Raw genomic sequence first — 19161 nt, forward strand, 5'->3', positions numbered from 1 at the left:
AAAAATACAGAGAAATAATCATACTTTTATTGCTAAAAAAATGTAAGGGATGAACTTAAGACTATTATAGACAAAGGCTACTAGGAATACAGTAATTTTCAAAACCACGAAAAGGAGCTACTGAAGGCAAAAGTAAAAGCACTTAAAACAGAAGAACAGAGATGCAGGACTTCTCATATTTTGTTCTGATACATTAAAATGCTATGGTGAACAAATTATTTTCTAAGTTCCGATCGTATTACAACACTAATGCACCTATTATTCTTAGATGAAATCGTTTAGATTGAATGATGGACAACAAAACTCAGCTGCCATACAACCAGCTACTCCTTTAAGTCTCTCTCATCTGCACCTTATTCTTGGATGCCAAAATTCCCTTACTGATGTAGCATCAGTTTCATGTCCTTCCTTTTCCACTGCTAGCCTCCATTAATATGTGTTAAAAAGGAAGTCCCTATATATGTTCAACTATTAATCAACATTCTATATTAAATTTCCTAAAAAAGAAGATGCACATACATATTTCCACTAAAGATGCTGACACTAACAAGGCGTGAACTGAGCAGGGTTTCTATTAGTTATTCTTCTTCCACCTACTGCCCCCTTTAAACACTGGCCACATACAAGCATTTTAGACCATATACTCCATGCTCTTTTATGTCTGCAAATGTCGCACACCAAACATTCAGTTTTCTTAAAAGTAATCTCTCCCATACCACCTACATCTCTTAAGTATAGCATATGGATTGAAGAGCTGTGCACATTAAAAATTAAAACCTTTAATTGTTTGGTAGATTCCAGCATTTTGCTGTTTACCAAATGCAGAAAAACCCAACAAACCAACAAGAAAACAAACCAATAAAAACCCCACCATGAGCTAAAAGCATCACCCTCTGTTACGACTCAGACAGGAAAAGAATTGGATCTCCTAGAGGTCATGCAAAGAACTGCCCAGAAAGAAAGTGCTGGCAGAGCCTTTTCATACCTACATAAAACACACTGACTACAGGAAACGGTGGACACCGTTAGTACTTTTTAGTCATGCAGGCGGCTTTCTGTGGACTCCTAAAATCCCTGAAGAATTCTAACTATAAGGAGAAATATCACAGGCACACAGAGAAGAAGCTTCCCACATTCTGGTGATAACTCCACTAAAATAAAGGGGATTATTCAATTGAGTAATAACTTCTTGACTGAGCATAAGTTTTTCATATATTGCTTTAAAATTGTCAGCTACAGTGTTTAAACAAATATCAAACCATTTTCATTTGGTCCACTCAAAAAGCCAGTGTGATTAATTTCACAAGTCCATAAACCACTGCATGTCTATTTATCACTACAAAAGAAATACAACTTGCAAACAGCCCTGCTGTTATTCACAGTCAAACTCTAACTGCTACCAAATGGTAAAAATGATAAATTACCTGATTAAATTACTGAACATAATCAGAGGTGCCCTGCTGCCACTACATCAGTGCTTATGTGAAAAATTGAACAAAATTAGGCTCTAGATACGCAGTTTAGTCTTCAAGAACTGCCCCAGACATGTCTAGTCCTAATGAAGTTAATGAAACTACTCAGGTAGAGAGGTCAATATTAGCAGGTTTCATTCCAGGAGTGGAGTTTTAAGCTGTAAGTAGCACACATTGCTAAGGAATAATGCACCACAAACTTACAATACCCGGAATGTGGTGTGTCACTATCCAATTTATTAGTGGAATGCAAATGATAAAGTACTGTGTTAATTATTTAAGAAGTGATGTTGAAATGGTTAGGTGGTAAAAACTGCTGTAGTTCTGGAAACAAGTCAACTCAATGTCAGAGAACAGGAGACTGAGTCAAATTATGTCTACTTAGAAATACAAAGCTTACTGAAAATCAGATCATTTACTATGAATTTATGTATAGCAGATCATTCTCAAAGGTGGGACAGGAAGACAAATTAACATATTTTTAAGAAGCAGCAATTATAATATCATTATTATTATGAGCAGGTAAATTCATGAATCTGACATAAACAGTTTCAAACATTATTATTATAATACTTATGTAATTCATAGCAGATTTACTAAGTAAATGGAGTCTTCATAAAATGACACTCCATCACACTCATGCCAGCTCCTACAGAAATGGGAAATCAATTTTTTGCAAATGCAAATTACACAGTGGGTGGGTAAGAGAAATGCAAACTGCAAAATCCTACACTAAATAAAAACATATATAAACATGGTGACAGCCTGGTAAGAGCTCCTCTTCAAATAGCTAACGAATGGCAATCCCATTTTCCTTCCTGAACGAGCTCCTTTCAAATATGGAGGATGGTGACAAAAGGAGACCAAAAATGAGTTTTCAAGTAATTTTTTCATAAAGTAATATTTATTTGTTGTAATTAATAACTGGAATTTCTACAACACACTTCAAACTTTCAGAGAGAAACTGCATCAAATAATGCAGAAACTAAGAGAAAAATGATCCCATGACAGGCCAGAAAATATCTATTTATTTAGTTAAATTCTACCGACATTGGTAACATCTTCATTCAAATGTTTTTGTAATGACTCAGTATTTAAACATCACTATGTATAACAAGCTTCTTCCTGATTTGAATAAACAGAGTAGCACTAGGCCCAGCTATCCCGAGCAGTGGTATTCTCATTACACTGTAGCAACAGAAGGAAATAGTTTCCATGGAAAAAATTGTATTTTGCCTATCTTAAAATCTGTGTACTTTGTAGAAAATGTCAAGCATTACAAGCCTAGTGGCAGCACCGGGACTCCCAAGCAGGCAGGCCCTAGGAGGAGCACGGAGGTGGCAGCTCAGCCCAGGGTGACAGGAAAGAGGAGTGTGCTTCATGTCACAGTCAAGGGACTCCTCCAGGCAACTTAAAAAGCAGCACTGAGATTTGCACCTAATCCTCCACAGCCCAGGCGCGGATTTCTGTGATATAACGCTAGACAGACACGTGCAGGAGAGAAGGGGGTTCAAAAAGCTCTAACAGTCTGGGAGACACTAAAAAGAAATACATGAAAACTGATAGCTGAAGAGCTTATTGCCTCTGAGTTTAAATCCTTTCATCGCTCTTTTCATCCAGGGGAGGTAAATTTTATTTATAGTATTTGAGAAAGGCAGGGGGAAGAAAAAAAAGAAAAAACCTGTAAGCTTATAACTGCTGTTTGATCATCCTCTGTATCTTACTGTTTCTGCTTTTTTTGGTCAAAATTCACTCATTGTGACTGCTGTACAGAAGCTGTGAAGGAAACACTGAAAGCAAGCAACTAAACAGATACCATTATTTCAATAGCCCACTTGCCATACATATCCCAATTAACTGTACATCAATCACTTAGACAAGGGCTACTCGTTTTCATTGTTATCACTACCGGGGCAGGTTTTACCCGCAAAACAGAACTTCATCCTGAAATTAAAAAAAAAAAGCATAGACAAGTCCTCTGCTTTTGGGGAGGAAAAAAAGTACCTTTAAATGTGAACAGCTGTGTGGAGAGACATGAAAATATTCTGCTGTGAGAATAAAGAATTAACATATCAAACTGCAGCTACAAGTTCGTGGGTGTTTTTTTCCAATTAAGTGACTTATGAAAATATATCCTGATTTATGGAAATGCATACAAATGGAGAAAGTCGTGCTGAACGGAAGATTACCTAGCAGACCTGATTCACCCTACCTCTTCACGCTCTGTTATATCTTCCTATTTTAAATGCATCGAGCCGAGTATCCAATACAAGCTGAAGTACAGTCCGCCATAAGAAGTACTAGGAGTGCCCTTGAAAAATGTCCAGATTGCAGCTAGTGCACAAAGGACCTCGCCATGAAAATAAAGCGCATGAAGATTTCTCTCTCGCTGTTGAGCCGGCAGCAAGTGAAGAGATTAACTTCCCACCAACATCGGAAGACAAAGCGTTGGCAAGACACAAGCCAAGTTTAAGAGGTTTAGAAAGAAAGAAAGGAAAAAAAATTTAAAAAGAAAGAAAGAAATGGGTCGAGCAATTCATCCCGAATGCTCTGCTTCGTATTTGTCTCCCCCACAAAAAATGCTCGACTGAGCTGAAGAGCCGTGCCACACGACCCAAGCGTGAGCACTCCGGTACTGACTGCCATAGGTAAGGGAGCCTGGCATCCCCCTTCCCTGGCTACACGGGAGGCGACGCTGCAGATCTCCCACTCCACCATCAAAAAGCGAAGCAGAACCAGCATCAGGGGCGGGAGGGAGAAGGTAATTAACTGGGAACTTTATGTTCCTTAAATATGCAACCAAGACCTTTTTTTTCTTCCCACGCCCCTCTTCTTTCCATGTTCTCTGTCAAAAGCAGGCTGAAATAAACGTTATTCTATAATAAAACTATTAAATAAACAGTACAAGACTCACCATATCAGCTGGAACGCTGCTGGACATTTTGATGTTACCCTAAATGGCTTCAAATCAACTTTAAAAAAAAAAAGAAAGAAAAAGAAAAAAAAAAAAAAAAGAGCAGCAGCACCAAGAGCAGCCTGCCGGAGATCTTCAAGATGCAAAACCGGTGTCAATATCGGAGGCAGCAGCTTCCACGTCCCCTGCGCGAAAGAGAAGAGGTGCCCGATAAGCAGCGGGGAAGGCGGCCGGCTGAGGAGCAGGAATATCCAGGGGCAGCGGTGCCGGGCTGGACCGGAGGAGCCAGCGGGAGACCAGAGATGGCAGCAGATCTCTGTCAGCGGCGGCAGCAGCAGCACCAGCGGTGCCAGGTAGACCAGGCAGCAGGACTACACCGCCACATGAGCTGCGTGTGGGCTTTTTCCCCCCTTCTCTCCCTTTGCCTTCTCTCCCAGCCTCGACAAATGACGACGGGATGATTCACACGGGATAATAGTGCGTCCAAGTCACCTCCTCAGTCGGCGCAGGCGACCCGGGCACGCAGGCAGGACCTGGCTCCTGCCCCGGGCGGCGGGGCAGGGAGGCGGGAGGGCCGGGGTGGGCCCGGGGCCGCTGTGGAGGACGCCGGGCTGCGGCCCCCTCTAGGCGGTGTGCGGCATCCAACAGCGCCCGGCGGGGACGCGGGCCGGGGCGGGAGGGAGGGCGGGCGGCCGGAGGGGAGAGCCCTCCCCCGCGGCGCTCGGCGGGGGCCGGGGGGCGTTCGACGGCGGCCGCCTCCCGCAGCCTCAGCTCTCCGCTCGCATCGCCGCCGCCGCCTCCTCAGCCCGCCCTCCCTCCCTCCCCCGCCTCGTCCGCCGGCGGGTCCGGCCGCCCCCCGAGAGCCGCGCTGCGAGCCGGAGGTGCCGCTCCTTCAGCGCGATCCTCGCCCGCAGCCGCCCCCTGTCATCTTCGGCTCAAGCCAACATGGCGCCTGCCGAGCCGAGCGAGGGGACGCGGCAGGGGAGACACGGACCCTCCGCCGCCGCCTCCACCACCCCCGCTCCCGCCGCGTCACACGCCGCCGCCCCGCGCGGCACCATGGGGCTTGTAGGCGGCCAGGGCCGACCGCCGCCGGGGCGGGGCCACCCGCCCTCCGCAGGCCTCCGTCCCGTCCCGTCCCGCCCCGCGGCCGGAGCCTCTCGACCCTTCCGCGCTCCTGCAGCTCGGCCGGGGCGGCGCCCAGGGGACTCCGCGGCACCGGCTCCCCCTCCGGGCAGCAGAGACGCCCCGACCGTGACGTGAATGGGCGCTTTCGCCCTACGGGCGCTGCAGCTCCCTCAGGGGCGTCGGGCGCTCCCCTCACAGCCCCTGCCTCCCACAGCGGGTGCCGTTCCCGGCGTGTCGGCCCGCGCTGTCCCCTTGGACGGCTTCCAAAAAAAAAAAAAAAAAAAAAAGTAATTGCCATAGAATGTCAGAATGTTTAGGGTTTGGAATGGACCTTAAAGATCATCTAGTCCTAACCCATCCAGCCACTAGACCAGGTTGCTCAAGGCCTTATCCAACCTGGACTTGAACCCTGCCAGGGTTGGGGTATCCACAACGTCTGGGAGCAACCTTTTCCAATGCTCCACAGCCCCCTGAGTAGAGTTTCTTCCTAATGTCTCTATTTCCCCTCTTTATATTTGTATGCGTTACTCCTTGTCCTATTACCCCTTGTTCTATCATTACAGTTCCTGACAAGAGTCCCTGTACAGATTCCCTGTAGATCGGCTACATTTTCATGTTAACTGTTTTGTTTTGCACCCCAGATCTTCAAGTCTGGGCCTGTACATCACGTTTTTGTATTTCTCATTCTCACATTATTCTTTAGGTTTTTCTTGAGGGTTTTTGGGGTTTTATAATTATTTGTTTGTTTCTTTGTTTCCCAAATTGTGTCATTTTAATAATGAAAAAAAAGCTCCTGTAAAATTCACAGTGCAAACAATGACTGCCACCTTGGAAGCACCTGGAGAAAGGGCACTCCCTCATCATGTCAAATGCCACTTCAAAAGCCACCTTGCTTCCTGAAGAGCTCTGCATTTTGTTATGGATCCAAGTTATCAGAAACTGTGTGTGCAATGGGTGTTTTATCCCTTATTCCAGGTGGCTCCTGGAGATCAGCATTCAACAAAGAAAGGCAGTGCCTGATGAAAAGTGCACTGCAGCTCAAATATACGCAAAAAAAATCCACACAAGGCACATGTCTAATGAAGAAATGAGTTGGGCTTTTAAGAGGGGTGTGGATAAGCACATTCACATACCAATACTGTGAAACTGTCCAAGAAAAAAAAATAAATCAAGAAAATCAAGCAGATGGTGACAGATGGTTCCTTTGTGGACAAATCTCATGTAAAACCACAGGAAATTAAGACATAGTTGTTCCCTTTAATTCTAAAAGTTCGAGTCTGCCTTTCCTGTTTTAGGACTTCATACTGCAAAGGCAACCCCTGACAAGACACTGTCCCTTGCAGGGGTTATAATTCTTTATTTTGTACTCTGCCCCAAAATAGTACAAAAGTACTGACTTCAGAAGATAGATCTGACAGCAAGAAGTCCTGTTTGATGCCAGGGAAAAAAGTTGGGGACCAACAGATGTGGCTCTGCATGTGTGACCTCTGTGAGGATTCTATACTGTCACATTGTGTGACTTTAGGCACGTCACTCCCTCTCTTGTCAGCCTAATTTACTTGGATGGTACATTTTTGGGAGTCAGTGGCAACCCCAATCTCAGTCAGGCCTTCTAGACACCAACAGGATAAAAGGTCTTGTGTTTGTGGGAGTAACAGCAAATGGTTGAAGCACCGCTTACTCTTTCTCTGACTGGATATCCTTGAGGAACAGAGAAAGTACAAGAGGAGAGTTAAAGAGATGAGACTTGAAAGATGGGTCTCCATTTCAAACATTATGTATTCTCAGGTATCTATGATTTTCTGATTAAATCAGTGACAGACTAAGAAATTATAACAGATCTTGCTTAGTAGAGTTTATACTTAGAACCTTACTAATGTAGGCTTTTCCCTGAAAAACAATCAATCAATCAATCAAACAAACAAACAAACTCCAAGAAACTTATATACAACAGTTTAATCAGCATCTTAATATCTGCTCCAAGGCTGTCCTGCAGACCAGCCCTTCACTCCTCTCAGACAGCAGCCCTGTATAGGTGCCTCGAGGTGATCCAGGTAATTTAGGAGGTGCCCTGCCCATACCTTTCCTGCCAGCACTCTCATAGTAGGGGCAAGAGAACAGGCACCACAACTGCTTTACAGGCACTGCACATCACAGCTGTCTCCCGATGTAAGCTGAAATTGGTGGCAGCACAATTACGTCCTTGGCCACTCTGTGACTGCTGAGGTGCATGGTCCTTCCCACCTCCTCTGCTACAAGCTGGCAACACAGATAGCGGGGCTTTGTAATCCTTTGCAGCTCACAGGGTGGATTGCCAAAGATTATGTGGAAATACCCTTCCTCTGAACATCAAGAAGTCCATGCGCCCAAGCAAGTCAGGCAAGTAAAGACAGCAACAAGCACAGGCAAACTGGACAAGGGGTCAGCAAGGCAAGCAGGCAGCAGCAGGGCACATCCACTGCACTGGAGATGGCCCTTTTTAATATTCAGATGGAGGAACTCTTCTGTGGTACACAGTGATAAACACATCCATAGGACATAACCACAGGAAAGAAACCAGCGTGATTCTATGGGTTTTGCTTTTTTCCCTCTCTTTTAGCAGTACATGAAGAGGAAGGATCATGTGTTGGTGAAGCAGTGGGGCACAGGAGGAGTCAGGAGTCTTGAATACTCTGAGTTCTTGGTGCTTTGTGTATGCAGTTGACTTGGTCAGCTTTTCTGCCAAATGTTGTATAAATGAGGATCGGCTCCTCTCTGATACACAGCTGTACTGATCAAGAGATGTCGATTACCTTTTTAATGATTATTATGATTACCATCTATTTGAATCTACAATTATGACTGCTGGCCAGAATGCTCCAGTATTAGGCACAGCACAGTGTAAGTACATATCTTGTCCTGTCCTGAAAGGTTCATAGTGCTGGGTTTACCCAACAGCTGATATTTATATCACATTCAAATGATTATTTTTTCCCCTGGCTTTCTTCTGTGATGACCAAACACAAATGAATGGAGGATCTGGTAAAACTGGCACATGCTGGAGAACGTTTCAGGGTGATTTTGTGATGGCCAAATAACTAAAAAGAGGTGCTGAATGATGATGCTGGTAGAAGTTGCACTACATATGATGACAGGGGTAGAACCTACCAGTTTTGTAGAGGTGAGGTCATGTATTTGAAATGCAGGGTGGTCAAATATAAAACAGAAAACCAATCTTTTCTCTTTGGGATGTATTAAGAAATGCTGTTATGATAGTATTCATTTCACATTTGCAGAGAGAGGAAATGAGAGTTGTGGTCAGCAGTAGTTGTCTGGAACAAGGGACCCTGCAAAAGCATAACCACAGGCTGAGTCTGGGATCAGCTTACAGATAAATCCCAAGCAAGTGCTACAGGCATACACATCTGAAAACGAATCTTTTCCACATCCAAAGATCAAGGAAAAAAGGGGAAATGCTGTTCAAGAGGAATGCTAGCAACATAGAAAGCTTAAAAGGCTATTTTGTTTTTGGGGCCTAATCCTGTACTCAGATGCACAAATCTTTTTTCCATTAAGTTTCCTTTGCAGAACTGTCATTTGAATTTAGACATCCGGGTACAAAATAATTCATCATCATTACTTTAGCAATTTATGGGGGAAATTGATGAGGTATACAACTGATACTTCATTCCTCATTTGAAAAATATGCCATGGCACAAGTAGAATTTGGCTGTTCTGTATTCCCTTAGAGAGGAATTGTGCCAGGTATCCACAAGTAGACTGGGCTGCGGATTAAGCGTTTCATGGCCATCAGTACTAGTTGAAAGCTGACTCTGTACTGAGACATGCTTAATAGGAATAAAAGGTCTGTTATACTAAATCAGATTAGTAGTCCAGCCAATGTGATATCCTGTCTCCAGCAGTGGCCAGCATCAAATGCTTCAGAGAAGGACACACAGACTCCCACAGTGGACAATCATGTTATGATCATCTTGTTTGCTAAGTCTCCACTGCTGCCAAGGCTGCCAGAGAGGCTGGTTTATGCCCTGGAGCACAAAATTTCATGTCCTTTATAGCCTTAATGGCAGCATAACCCATTGTTAACATGTGAGACCGATTGCCGTTTTTCAGAAGAGCAGCGCTCTCTCCCGAGAGTTGTTATTGCTGGGGTTGGAGACCAAGTCGAACCTACATCCCACGACTGACATTAAAAGCTCTCAGCTCAGTACTGTCTTCCCGTGTTTTCCCTTTGTGAACTGCAAAGGATTACAGGAGCATCTTCAGGAGAGGTAACACACCATCAGGAAATTTCTTTTAAGGCAATTTCTGATGTCTCCAGATTTTTCAGAGCACCCTGAGAAGGTGAAAGGCTCCCAAGACAAAGGGTTTAATTCTTTGGGGGTTGGCTGTGGGACAGATCAGGATTCTTTCCCTCTCTGGCAGCCACAGCAGCAAGATATCCAGGGCAGCAAGGAACACACTGGGTTACTCAACAGGGTACTTTTAGTACCTCTGTAGAAACACGTGGCTTTTTTTTTTTTTTTTTTTTTTTTTAACTCTTACAGAGCCAAGTTTGCATTCAACTCAGTATGAGTCAGTCACACTGAACTCAGGTGCCTTACAAAGAAGTGTTCAGGCAAAAAAGCTGCACTGGAAATGAGGGCTGGATCCCACAGAGTGCTTGCCACCCGCTGTCTGTACTGCTGGTTTCTTGTTCTGGCCTCTGCAAAAAATTCATATTTTGTGTGTTGGTTTGTTTTTTTGTTTTTTTGGTTTTTTTTTACTAAACTGACTCCTTTCCCCTTGGAAGAACATTGATTTTTGCCTGTTTGCTGCTTCTGTGTCAAGCCAAACCAGCATGTGGGTCCTATCAGCCTCTCCATCAATGCCAGCAGGCTTCTGGGAATAGCATTCCTCAGTGCCTCACCTTTCTCCGAGCCAGCAGGAAGGCAACAGAAGGACCTCTGAGATTTTGTAGAGTTTAGAATACATGCTGCCAGGCAGAATCATGGTTTATTTATTTATTTTTTAAGTTATTCATCAGATTGATCTTGCTGCCAAATAAAAACACACAGCCAGTTTAAACCAACTCACATTGTTCCTCTGAATGCCCCAATATGCTTTAAGGGTTTATTTCCTCCCCTCACATCTGCAGTTCCTGTGTACAAGCAGACAACAATAGGAAACAACTGAGTGACACTGCGTGCCCAAGGTTACTCCTGACCTTCCTGATGCAGCTGAACCAGGCAGGAACCGTGCTCTGCCAATCTAGTGAGTGTTGCAGAGATATGGCATAGTGGTGTTACACTTACTGATGTCACAAATTATGTCAGCTAACTTCTAAGAGCAGGGGTGAAGACTGATAGAAGAGGGTACAAAGGTGGAATAAGAACAAGAAGCCCCCTAGCCTGTTTTAGAGAGTACTCAAATCACCAGAGTTCTGAAAGTGGTTTAACTATCTGTATATCTAGGAATTAAAGGATGCATCTGTCGAGTTCCTACAGAAAAATAACCCTGAAAATAATTGGAAGAACTCCCTTATTTTATAATATATAAGAAACAGGAAGGAGAAATTTTAGCAGAAAAGCTTCCATCCTGGATCAGCTTCCTGACAATGAGGGGGAACTTTAGGGAGCATTGAGGTAACACTACATTTCTGAACTTGAGACTTGAATTTAACAAAACATAGCAGTAAAATGCTCTTTAATATCAGGAAATAAATATGGGGAAACAAAGAAGTCCTACACAACTGATTGTAAGGGTTATGGTGGCAAAACTTATTAAAATTTGCCTGAGAAGAAGGAGGTCAAAGATCATGAAAAGTGCTATATCAAATTAAATGACAGCTCTGCAGAAAAAGGAACAAGAATTTGTGGCTTTGGGGAATGACTGTTGCAAAACTCAAAGCTGCAAAAGAAATTGTCTGGAAAAAAAATAGAGAAAAATGTAGGGTTAATGTTCAAGAGAAAATATATTAAGAGGACCAAGTATCAGTCTTAGACTGATCAAGGATGTAGAAGGAAAATGGCTTTGTAAAACTGTTAAACGTGAAAGCTAAAGCTCAGATTGCTTGTTGGTGCTACCAGGATCCCAGCTATTGTTTGTGCCTCACAGGAGCCGCTGCAGCCCAAGGCTGAGTGTAGCCTATTAGCTGTGCAGAGCCAGAATCGGCAGGGACCTTGGGGTACCAACTGTGTTTTATCATCCCTCTGTCCTGCTGACTGCAGCAGGTTATTTTTTACACTATTAGGCAACTAAGTTCATTTTTTTTTCCTGTAAGGGTGTCTAATGGGCAGCTAAATATTAGTGAGCTCCCATTATAGCTCACATTTACTACTTATAAAATAGTACTAAAAATACTAAATTGAAGTAAGAAATCTTTTTTGCTTCTTTGATTTTCATGTCTGTTATCTGTACTACATTAGAACTACTCAGGTTTTTTTAATTTAAGGACCTTCTTATGCCTGTAATTTCAGGCTGTTACGTATATGCATGTGTATATATACTTAAACATATGTTTATAAAGCTCTCAATCTATATGCACACATGCATATTAATACTCTGAACACTTTTTAAATTAGCTGAAGCACTCAGATTACATGCAAATCGAATTGTATACTACTTGAACTGAAACAAAAACCCATCTCAGAGTTTGCACTGAGTTAATTGTTGTTTACATAAGTTATGTCAATGTAATATAATATTTTATTTGCCTTATTTTCTATCATTCATTAGTCTTTAGATGAGAAACAATATCTGAATGAAGCAGTGTCTAGAAATGCTATTTTTAATTGGCTAAGGAGATTGGTTGACCTCTGGTAACTGGTTACTGTTGTTGGGGAGACTCTCCATGAGTGGTGGTGCATTGTTTAAACATAACGGGACAATAGTCTCATGTCATCCATAGGATATGGACACACCAGAGTTTTGTGTTTCTTTTACTTTATTACTATACATGCAAGGCACAATCAACAAAGACTTCCTGAGGATGAATGTTGTCAGTATATGAAACACTGAATAACTGCTTTTTGTTTTGATGAATGTCCCCTTTCTTTCAGATTTAAAGGGGAAAATACAGGAAAAAAATAGCTCTGGGGAATGGAGTCTTGCAGATAGGATTTTTTTTAACAGCCTTTGGGCTGCATTAAATTCTTACAAGAATTTTATATGATTTTGACTCCATTGATATAATCTAAATGATTCCAGGCTTACAATATGATGTTAGGGACTGGGCAAATTAATAGGAAGCTGAATTCATGTCACTTTCAAGCTCACAGTCACTTGGGTTCTGAATGTTGCCAGTGTTGGGATTGATTTTTTGTTTCTCTATTTTCACTTTTGCTGATCATGAGCATGAAACCCAGGAGAGCCTGATTTCATTCCAACCTCCCTTTCTCATGCCAGTCCCAGGGCCTCTGTGGACAGTAATAGGTATTTGTGTTGCAGAGACAACTGCTCCTGAAATAGCCAGCACTAGTAGACTTCTAATTGGTTTACTGTCAGCAAAAGAGCAACAGGATCTGAAAGACTGAGTGGGCAGGTTTTACCATGTTTGAGTTTGTTCTATATATGTGTAGTTGCTTTGAAAGAGCTTGAATAGTTTTTATTAATCTCAGTTTTATTAATTTATTAAAATTATTTTAATTAAAAGTTAAATAAAAGGAGGCTGTGTCAGACATCAGTGTTGCTGCTCACTTATGTTGTGTCTGTCATTGCCCACGGGCTGGTGCCTTGGGTGCCGGCTGCAGGCACAACAGATAGATGAGGAGCAATAGTGTCAATTTTTGTCCGTGTGCAAAAACTTAGGCCACATTTGCAGATTCCCTTTATCATAGCTCTAAGGGTGGGACTCAAGTCATCTAAATCTAGTCCTCTAAAAATATTGGATTTCTTATCTCAGTTACTTTTCCAGCCTCCATCTGTCATCAGTGGAGCAAGGTATGTCCATCACTTTGACCTCTTAGATAAGATTCTTGACTTCCTTCTGTTGACCATTTTAAAAGCCTGCACAATTAGTTTAGTCTAGATGCTTAATTTTTATACAGATGAAGATAACCTTTGTGATTTCTGTCCAATCTCTCTCATTTCTCCCCACCAGCATGGTATTTTCTGCTCCCCACTCTGCTTAGCTGGAAAGTTAACCATGATTTGATGCTCAGGGCTTCTCCACACCAACCCATCCAGGCCTTGGCATTGTTCATGCTCCACAGTGCTGAGATCCAATGCCAAGGAGGCTGCAAACATTTATGCAGGACCTTCAGCATGAAAGTAATACCACCATGGCTGGAGTCAGTGGGCGCAGGCTGAGGGAATTACCTAATAGAGGCAGAACTGGTTACATACTTAAGCAGGTGCACAGACTTTGGCAGGATCAAGGCTTAAATAATAATTCCCTCGAGGCAAGAAAATGTTCTTCTTTTGTTTCCTTTGCAGCACAAAACCTTCTATTGTCACTTAATTAACTCGGTTTTCAAACTGATGAATGATGAAGTAACTTTGGGAGTGTTACAATCATGGCATCACTTGAAACGCCTCAGTGCTTTCCCGAGAGAGGTGAGAAGGTTATGGGCTGCCTGTTCTGCTACTCGGTGATCACAGCATGTGCTCTGGAATCTGTGACATAACGTCCTTGGGGCACAGCCTGGCTGCTGTTAAACTGTATGGGCAGGATCCCATTACCCAGGTGAGAGTTGCATGAGGTCTGAAAACCTTTCATTTTTCCAGAAGGATCCTTATGTAGGACACCGAGGACACAGTGAGGGAGCTGATCGTTAAAGGCTTGTTGAAAAAGAACAAGAAGAGGACATGAAAGCTTGGAGAAAATATGCCTAGATCTCTTTTCCTTCAAAGATTTAATATGGCTTGTAATGTGTGTATGCTTCCTAGCTCACTGCTGCAGATTTCTCTGTAGAGGCTGCAAGAGGCAGTTGTTAAGCAGACTGGTTACACAGAATATTAGAGTATGTCAAGGGTATTAAAAATGCCACCAAACAAAGATCTTGTTCACTCACCCTGCCCTTTCTGTGACAAATGACTGCAGTAAAAGTGAACTCCTGCTTTTCCTTGTTTATGAAACACCTCTTCCCTTTTGTATGAAAAACTAATATTCCTGTGCTTTAGAAAGTGTATAAGTGGCAGTTGGGAAAGCGGGTGAAAGCTGTACATTAAAGTGGTGGAACAAGGCAAGTACTGAAAAACAAAAAGCTATTCAGATTTTCTTTTTTCCCTAAAAGAAAATGAATGAAAACTCTCATCAGACTGAATTGTTCCGCTCCTGATTACTGTGTGTAGCATGATGAAACAAAAAATGCATTTCCATTTTAGCTTTTGCAGGCAATATATGCCTGCAAAGCTTTTGATAAAGAACTGATTTTCAAAGCAGCACATTCCTGTAGGCTGTCAGTGATCCAGCAGAGTTCTCATGCTGCTTTGACTTTTCCTCCTCCCAAGAGTATCAGACCTTTACAATTCTTTCTAGGATCCTAGCAAATTTAATAATATAGGCAAACTTCTCCACAGATTGATTTTGGATTTACAAGGCTCCTGGCTGTTTGCTTGCATAGATGTAACCAAGAGGCAAAACCCACACATCAGTCTTGAAAAAAACAACCTCATTTACACAAAATAGATCTTACTCTTCAACCTCTTCACAACTGAGACTGGCAATGTATCACACTTGGCCATAAACATTTCTTCAGGAAGGAACTGAAATAAGCCAGTTAAAATAAGATCAGCAAAGCCATCTCCAGTAATACCATCTGGTGACTCTTAATCACATCCGAGTCTAGAATTTTGTAAATATGAGTCAGGTTAAAAAAGACATGCGAAAAACAGTATGAGCAGGGAAGTGCAAGAGCATTAACTAAGAGTAGCTTGCAGCTTGTAGGATGGAGAAGAGCAATAAAGAGGAACATGTAGCAAAGCAATTCATAAACTTAGGGACTAAGGCAATACATTCTCGTTAAAATGCAGCCGCTTACCAACACTACCCTGCCCGTTCTAACGTCTGGTTTGGGCTTAGTCCTTATGTCCCACCCAGGTTTCAGACAGGTACAGAGGAGAAAGATCAGTGCAGAGTTGAGCATCATGTGTTTGCCATGTTCTCACCAGCACCAGACTGTCCCTCCCCTGCCTAGTGAGCCACAGCAGCAGCGTGTGTCCTCCTGAAAGTACGTGAGAACCCATGAGCCACCCTTGTGTCAACTGTATTTTCTAAGCTATTGGCAATATTTTGTAGGATTTGAACTTTTGTATGTGAAGTGGTGAGGTTTTTTTCTTTCCCACATTTGTTTTTCCTTTTCTGCAGTTGAACCCTAAATAAACAACAGCCTGTAGCAACTTGTATCAGGAGTAACAAGAATGTGGGTGACACCTGTACTGGTTTGAAGAAACAATTTAAACCATTTTGTTATGAAATCTTCTGCAAAGCAATTCTTTTTCCTTTTCTTTTTCTTTTTCTCTTTCTCTTTCTCTTTCTCTTTCTCTTTCTCTTTCTCTTTCTCTTTCTCTTTCTTTTTCTTTTTCCTTTTCCTTTTCCTTTTCCTTTTCCTTTTTCCTGCTGGCATGTATTGTTAGATTCAGTTTCATTTCACTGTCTGCGATACCATTCCTTCTCCAAAATAAGCATCCAAGTGATGCATCACAGGCTTGCTGTATCAGGGAATGTTGACAAATAAATAAATGTGCTGATTTTTTTTGGCATTTATGCCTTTTATTCAACCCTCTAAGCTAAAGACAGGTGATTTCTTAAAATGGATTTACATGCTAGCAAATATAAATAAGCACTTAAAGTGACAGTAGAGATGAGATCTCTATAGACTTGGAAGTTATTAGAAAAACAATTTAAAAGGTGAGAGCACTCTTCCCATTTTAAAAATATTTTCCAATTAGTTTAACAGGATTTGATGCAGTGTTTTACAGGTTGGTGAACGAGTGGCTGAACAGTTTGGGCAGCATGTGTCTAATCTTGTTGTTTTCGTTAAGCAGCTAGCAAAGTGTGCATCTGTCTCCTCATCACTGACCTCCATTCTCACACACTTTCTTTTCCTTCTTCGGGCAAAATATGTTTGCACATGCTTAATCCCAAGAACATCGTTAATCCCAGGATGTTTATGTGTGGAAACTAAGCACAACTTTTCAGTACTTTATTGGCCTTTGCTGAGACACACAGGGACATATCTCATAGGAATCCATCCACTCCTGGGAAAGTCACTGCTGAGTGCTCTGTGCGTGGGGCTGACTTCTACTGGTCGAGGGTAGGGAGATGACATCTTTTCCCTGTGGCCATAAGGCAGCCATTGGGTCATGCACAGTGTGACCTTGAACATCAGGCTTAAGCACCTGCTCTGGCGACTGAATTCAGGAAATTAGTGAACTGTTCAGGTGGTCTGTTCTACATGTCAAGCTCAAGGTTTAAGTCCATCTTAGATGTTTCAGCATGGTTTCTGCTTGTAAGATCTGTAGTGTGGCAGGTACGGGTGCAGCTCTTGTTTTTTCTCATGTTTTCAGACTGAGTCCTGGCTTTGCAGCTGTGGAGAACAGGGACTCTGAAACACCCTTGCCCTTTTCTCACACAGTAGGTGAGCAGATCTGTCAGAAGGCCCATGGGGATAGTCTCTTCCCATTTGTGACCTTAACTCACTATCGGAATTTGTGTAAGGTGAAGCAATGTGTGATGGATGCTCTTGTCATGTATTGATCACTTAAATCCTCTTGAGAGAGTCTGGGCATCCACTGCCTCTTCAGTGGTACTGCAGCCAAGGAAAAGTACTGATCAGAGAGGTGAACATAAAAAGATAAATATATCAAAATCTAGATTTATAAAAGTATATATGTGTGTGCATGAGTAAAGTCAGTTGTTTCTTTTTCCCATATCTATTGCCTGCAAGTGCTATTACCTGGTGCTTGGCCCTTGGGACATTTTGCATGGTTGTAGAATTAATTGGCATGTTTACTGGGGTCTTCTAGTGATGGACATTTGGGGTATTTTGGTTAAGACTTAGTTTTATGGGTACTCTCACTCATACAGAATCAGATATACGTGTGCAAATAAAACAAGGAAGGATACAGTTACCTTTATGATTAATTTGATTGACAAAGTATGGGAATAGAGAGTATCTTTGTCCTTGTACAGGACATGTTTGTTGTTCTTCAAGCACTTCTGTGAGCAAATGAATATGTTCAATTAGGTCCTGTAGAGACTTGTTGGCTAGTGGCATAAGGAAGCTTGTTTCCAGCTCTGCAGGGATAGCTTTTGTTAATCTACCAAATTAAGTATTGGGTAGACTTGTTTCATGAGCAAATGGCAGAGGACATGCCAAGACTCTTTTCTTTTACCCTCCTTCTCTCAGGTCTGTGACCACCCTCTCTTCGCTGAGGGGGAACCAGAATTCTGTGTTCTGAGGGATCGGTACAAACATTTCCTGACATAAGAGCCTGTCTCACATCAAACACCTCCCTTGGAAAATACTGATGTGCGTTAGAAAAAAACAAACCAAGCCAGAAAAAAACCCCATCTGTTAGTTTCTTAACAGGTTTCACATTTGTTTCAAGCATGCTGGTCAAAAAAACACACCCCAACAACATAATCACATGGAGAAAATACCACTTCCTCACCTCGGAGAGAAGCCTTCTACAGCAACTTTGAACAATTTGGAGTGGATTCCCCTCAAAGCTGTCTGAAAGGTTAGTGTTTACCTTAAGATTCAAATGAACTACAAAGAAAGGCAGGAGCAGAGGGCAAGCCATCCCATCTACTCTGGCAGCTGTCTTCAGAGGGGTGAACCATATTTTGGCAACCCATCTCTCCTCTGACCAGACAGGCAGCCAACTTGGCTGGCTTAGATTAGATGCCTGATTCCTGAAAAGCTAAATTTAGGTGGTAGGAATCCCAACCTTACATTTTTAATCTTAAGACAAAATGAGTGGCTCTGTGTCCCCCAACAGAGTTTATTGATCCTTTTCCAAAAATCCAAGCACTTCATGTCATGCCAGTTCAATTTTGAAGACTGGTTGCCTTTCAGTTGAGATGTGGTACTGTGGTATTCCTGCTGCCAGAGCATTCCTGCCTTGCAGATAATGCAAAATAAAAGGAAAATGCCCCTCCAGCTGCACGCTGAGCAGTGAGAAGCCTCAGGCTGAGAACAACAGAGAGCTCAAGTGATTTTGACCAGTATATCTAAATAAAAGAACCTTCATAATATTTGAACAACAAAACACTTTACTGCTCTTAGAACAACAAACCACTCTGCACACAGTAGCAAAGCGAATTACTACTGTTGCTAGAGCACAGTGATATCTCAATAAGGGATCCATGTCTCACTTTTCCAGTATTAATCACTGGAAATTCTCACTGTACCAATAAGCTTTGACTTGTACATTGTGAAAATAATGGTCTCACCTATACACAGTGAAGTCAGAGAGAAGGCAATGGCGCAGAGCCACAGGTAGCTTGTATATCCTCTATAGGGAAATCTGGCAATGTATCCTTATACAGAAGCTAAAATACTCTGCTTGAAAATAAAGACAAGAGCACTCAAAAGCCATTGGTACCATTGTATTTACTGCTTCTCACTTTGAAACCAGAAAGGGCTTGTGCCTTTTAAAAATCTAAACACACAGAAAGCAGAAGATGTAATGACTTAATTTTGTAGTAAGACCCAGGCACAG

At 42.4% G+C, this 19161-nt stretch overlaps 1 protein-coding gene across 1 annotated transcript in view; it reads right to left on the minus strand.

Moving 5' to 3' along the window:
- The window catches only part of UBL3 (ubiquitin like 3), a 58781-nt gene extending 53719 nt beyond the window's left edge, over positions 1-5062 (minus strand). Inside the window, exon 1 of the mRNA XM_032099524.1 lies at positions 4387-5062. Coding sequence (XP_031955415.1) covers positions 4387-4413 — 27 coding nt within the window. The 5' untranslated portion in view covers positions 4414-5062. The remainder of the gene's footprint in view (positions 1-4386) is intronic.
- Positions 5063-19161: the final 14099 nt, after the last annotated feature.

This window comes from Corvus moneduloides, chromosome 2 (assembly GCF_009650955.1).
Source record: "Corvus moneduloides isolate bCorMon1 chromosome 2, bCorMon1.pri, whole genome shotgun sequence".
In the NCBI taxonomy this organism is placed as follows: domain Eukaryota; kingdom Metazoa; phylum Chordata; class Aves; order Passeriformes; family Corvidae; genus Corvus; species Corvus moneduloides.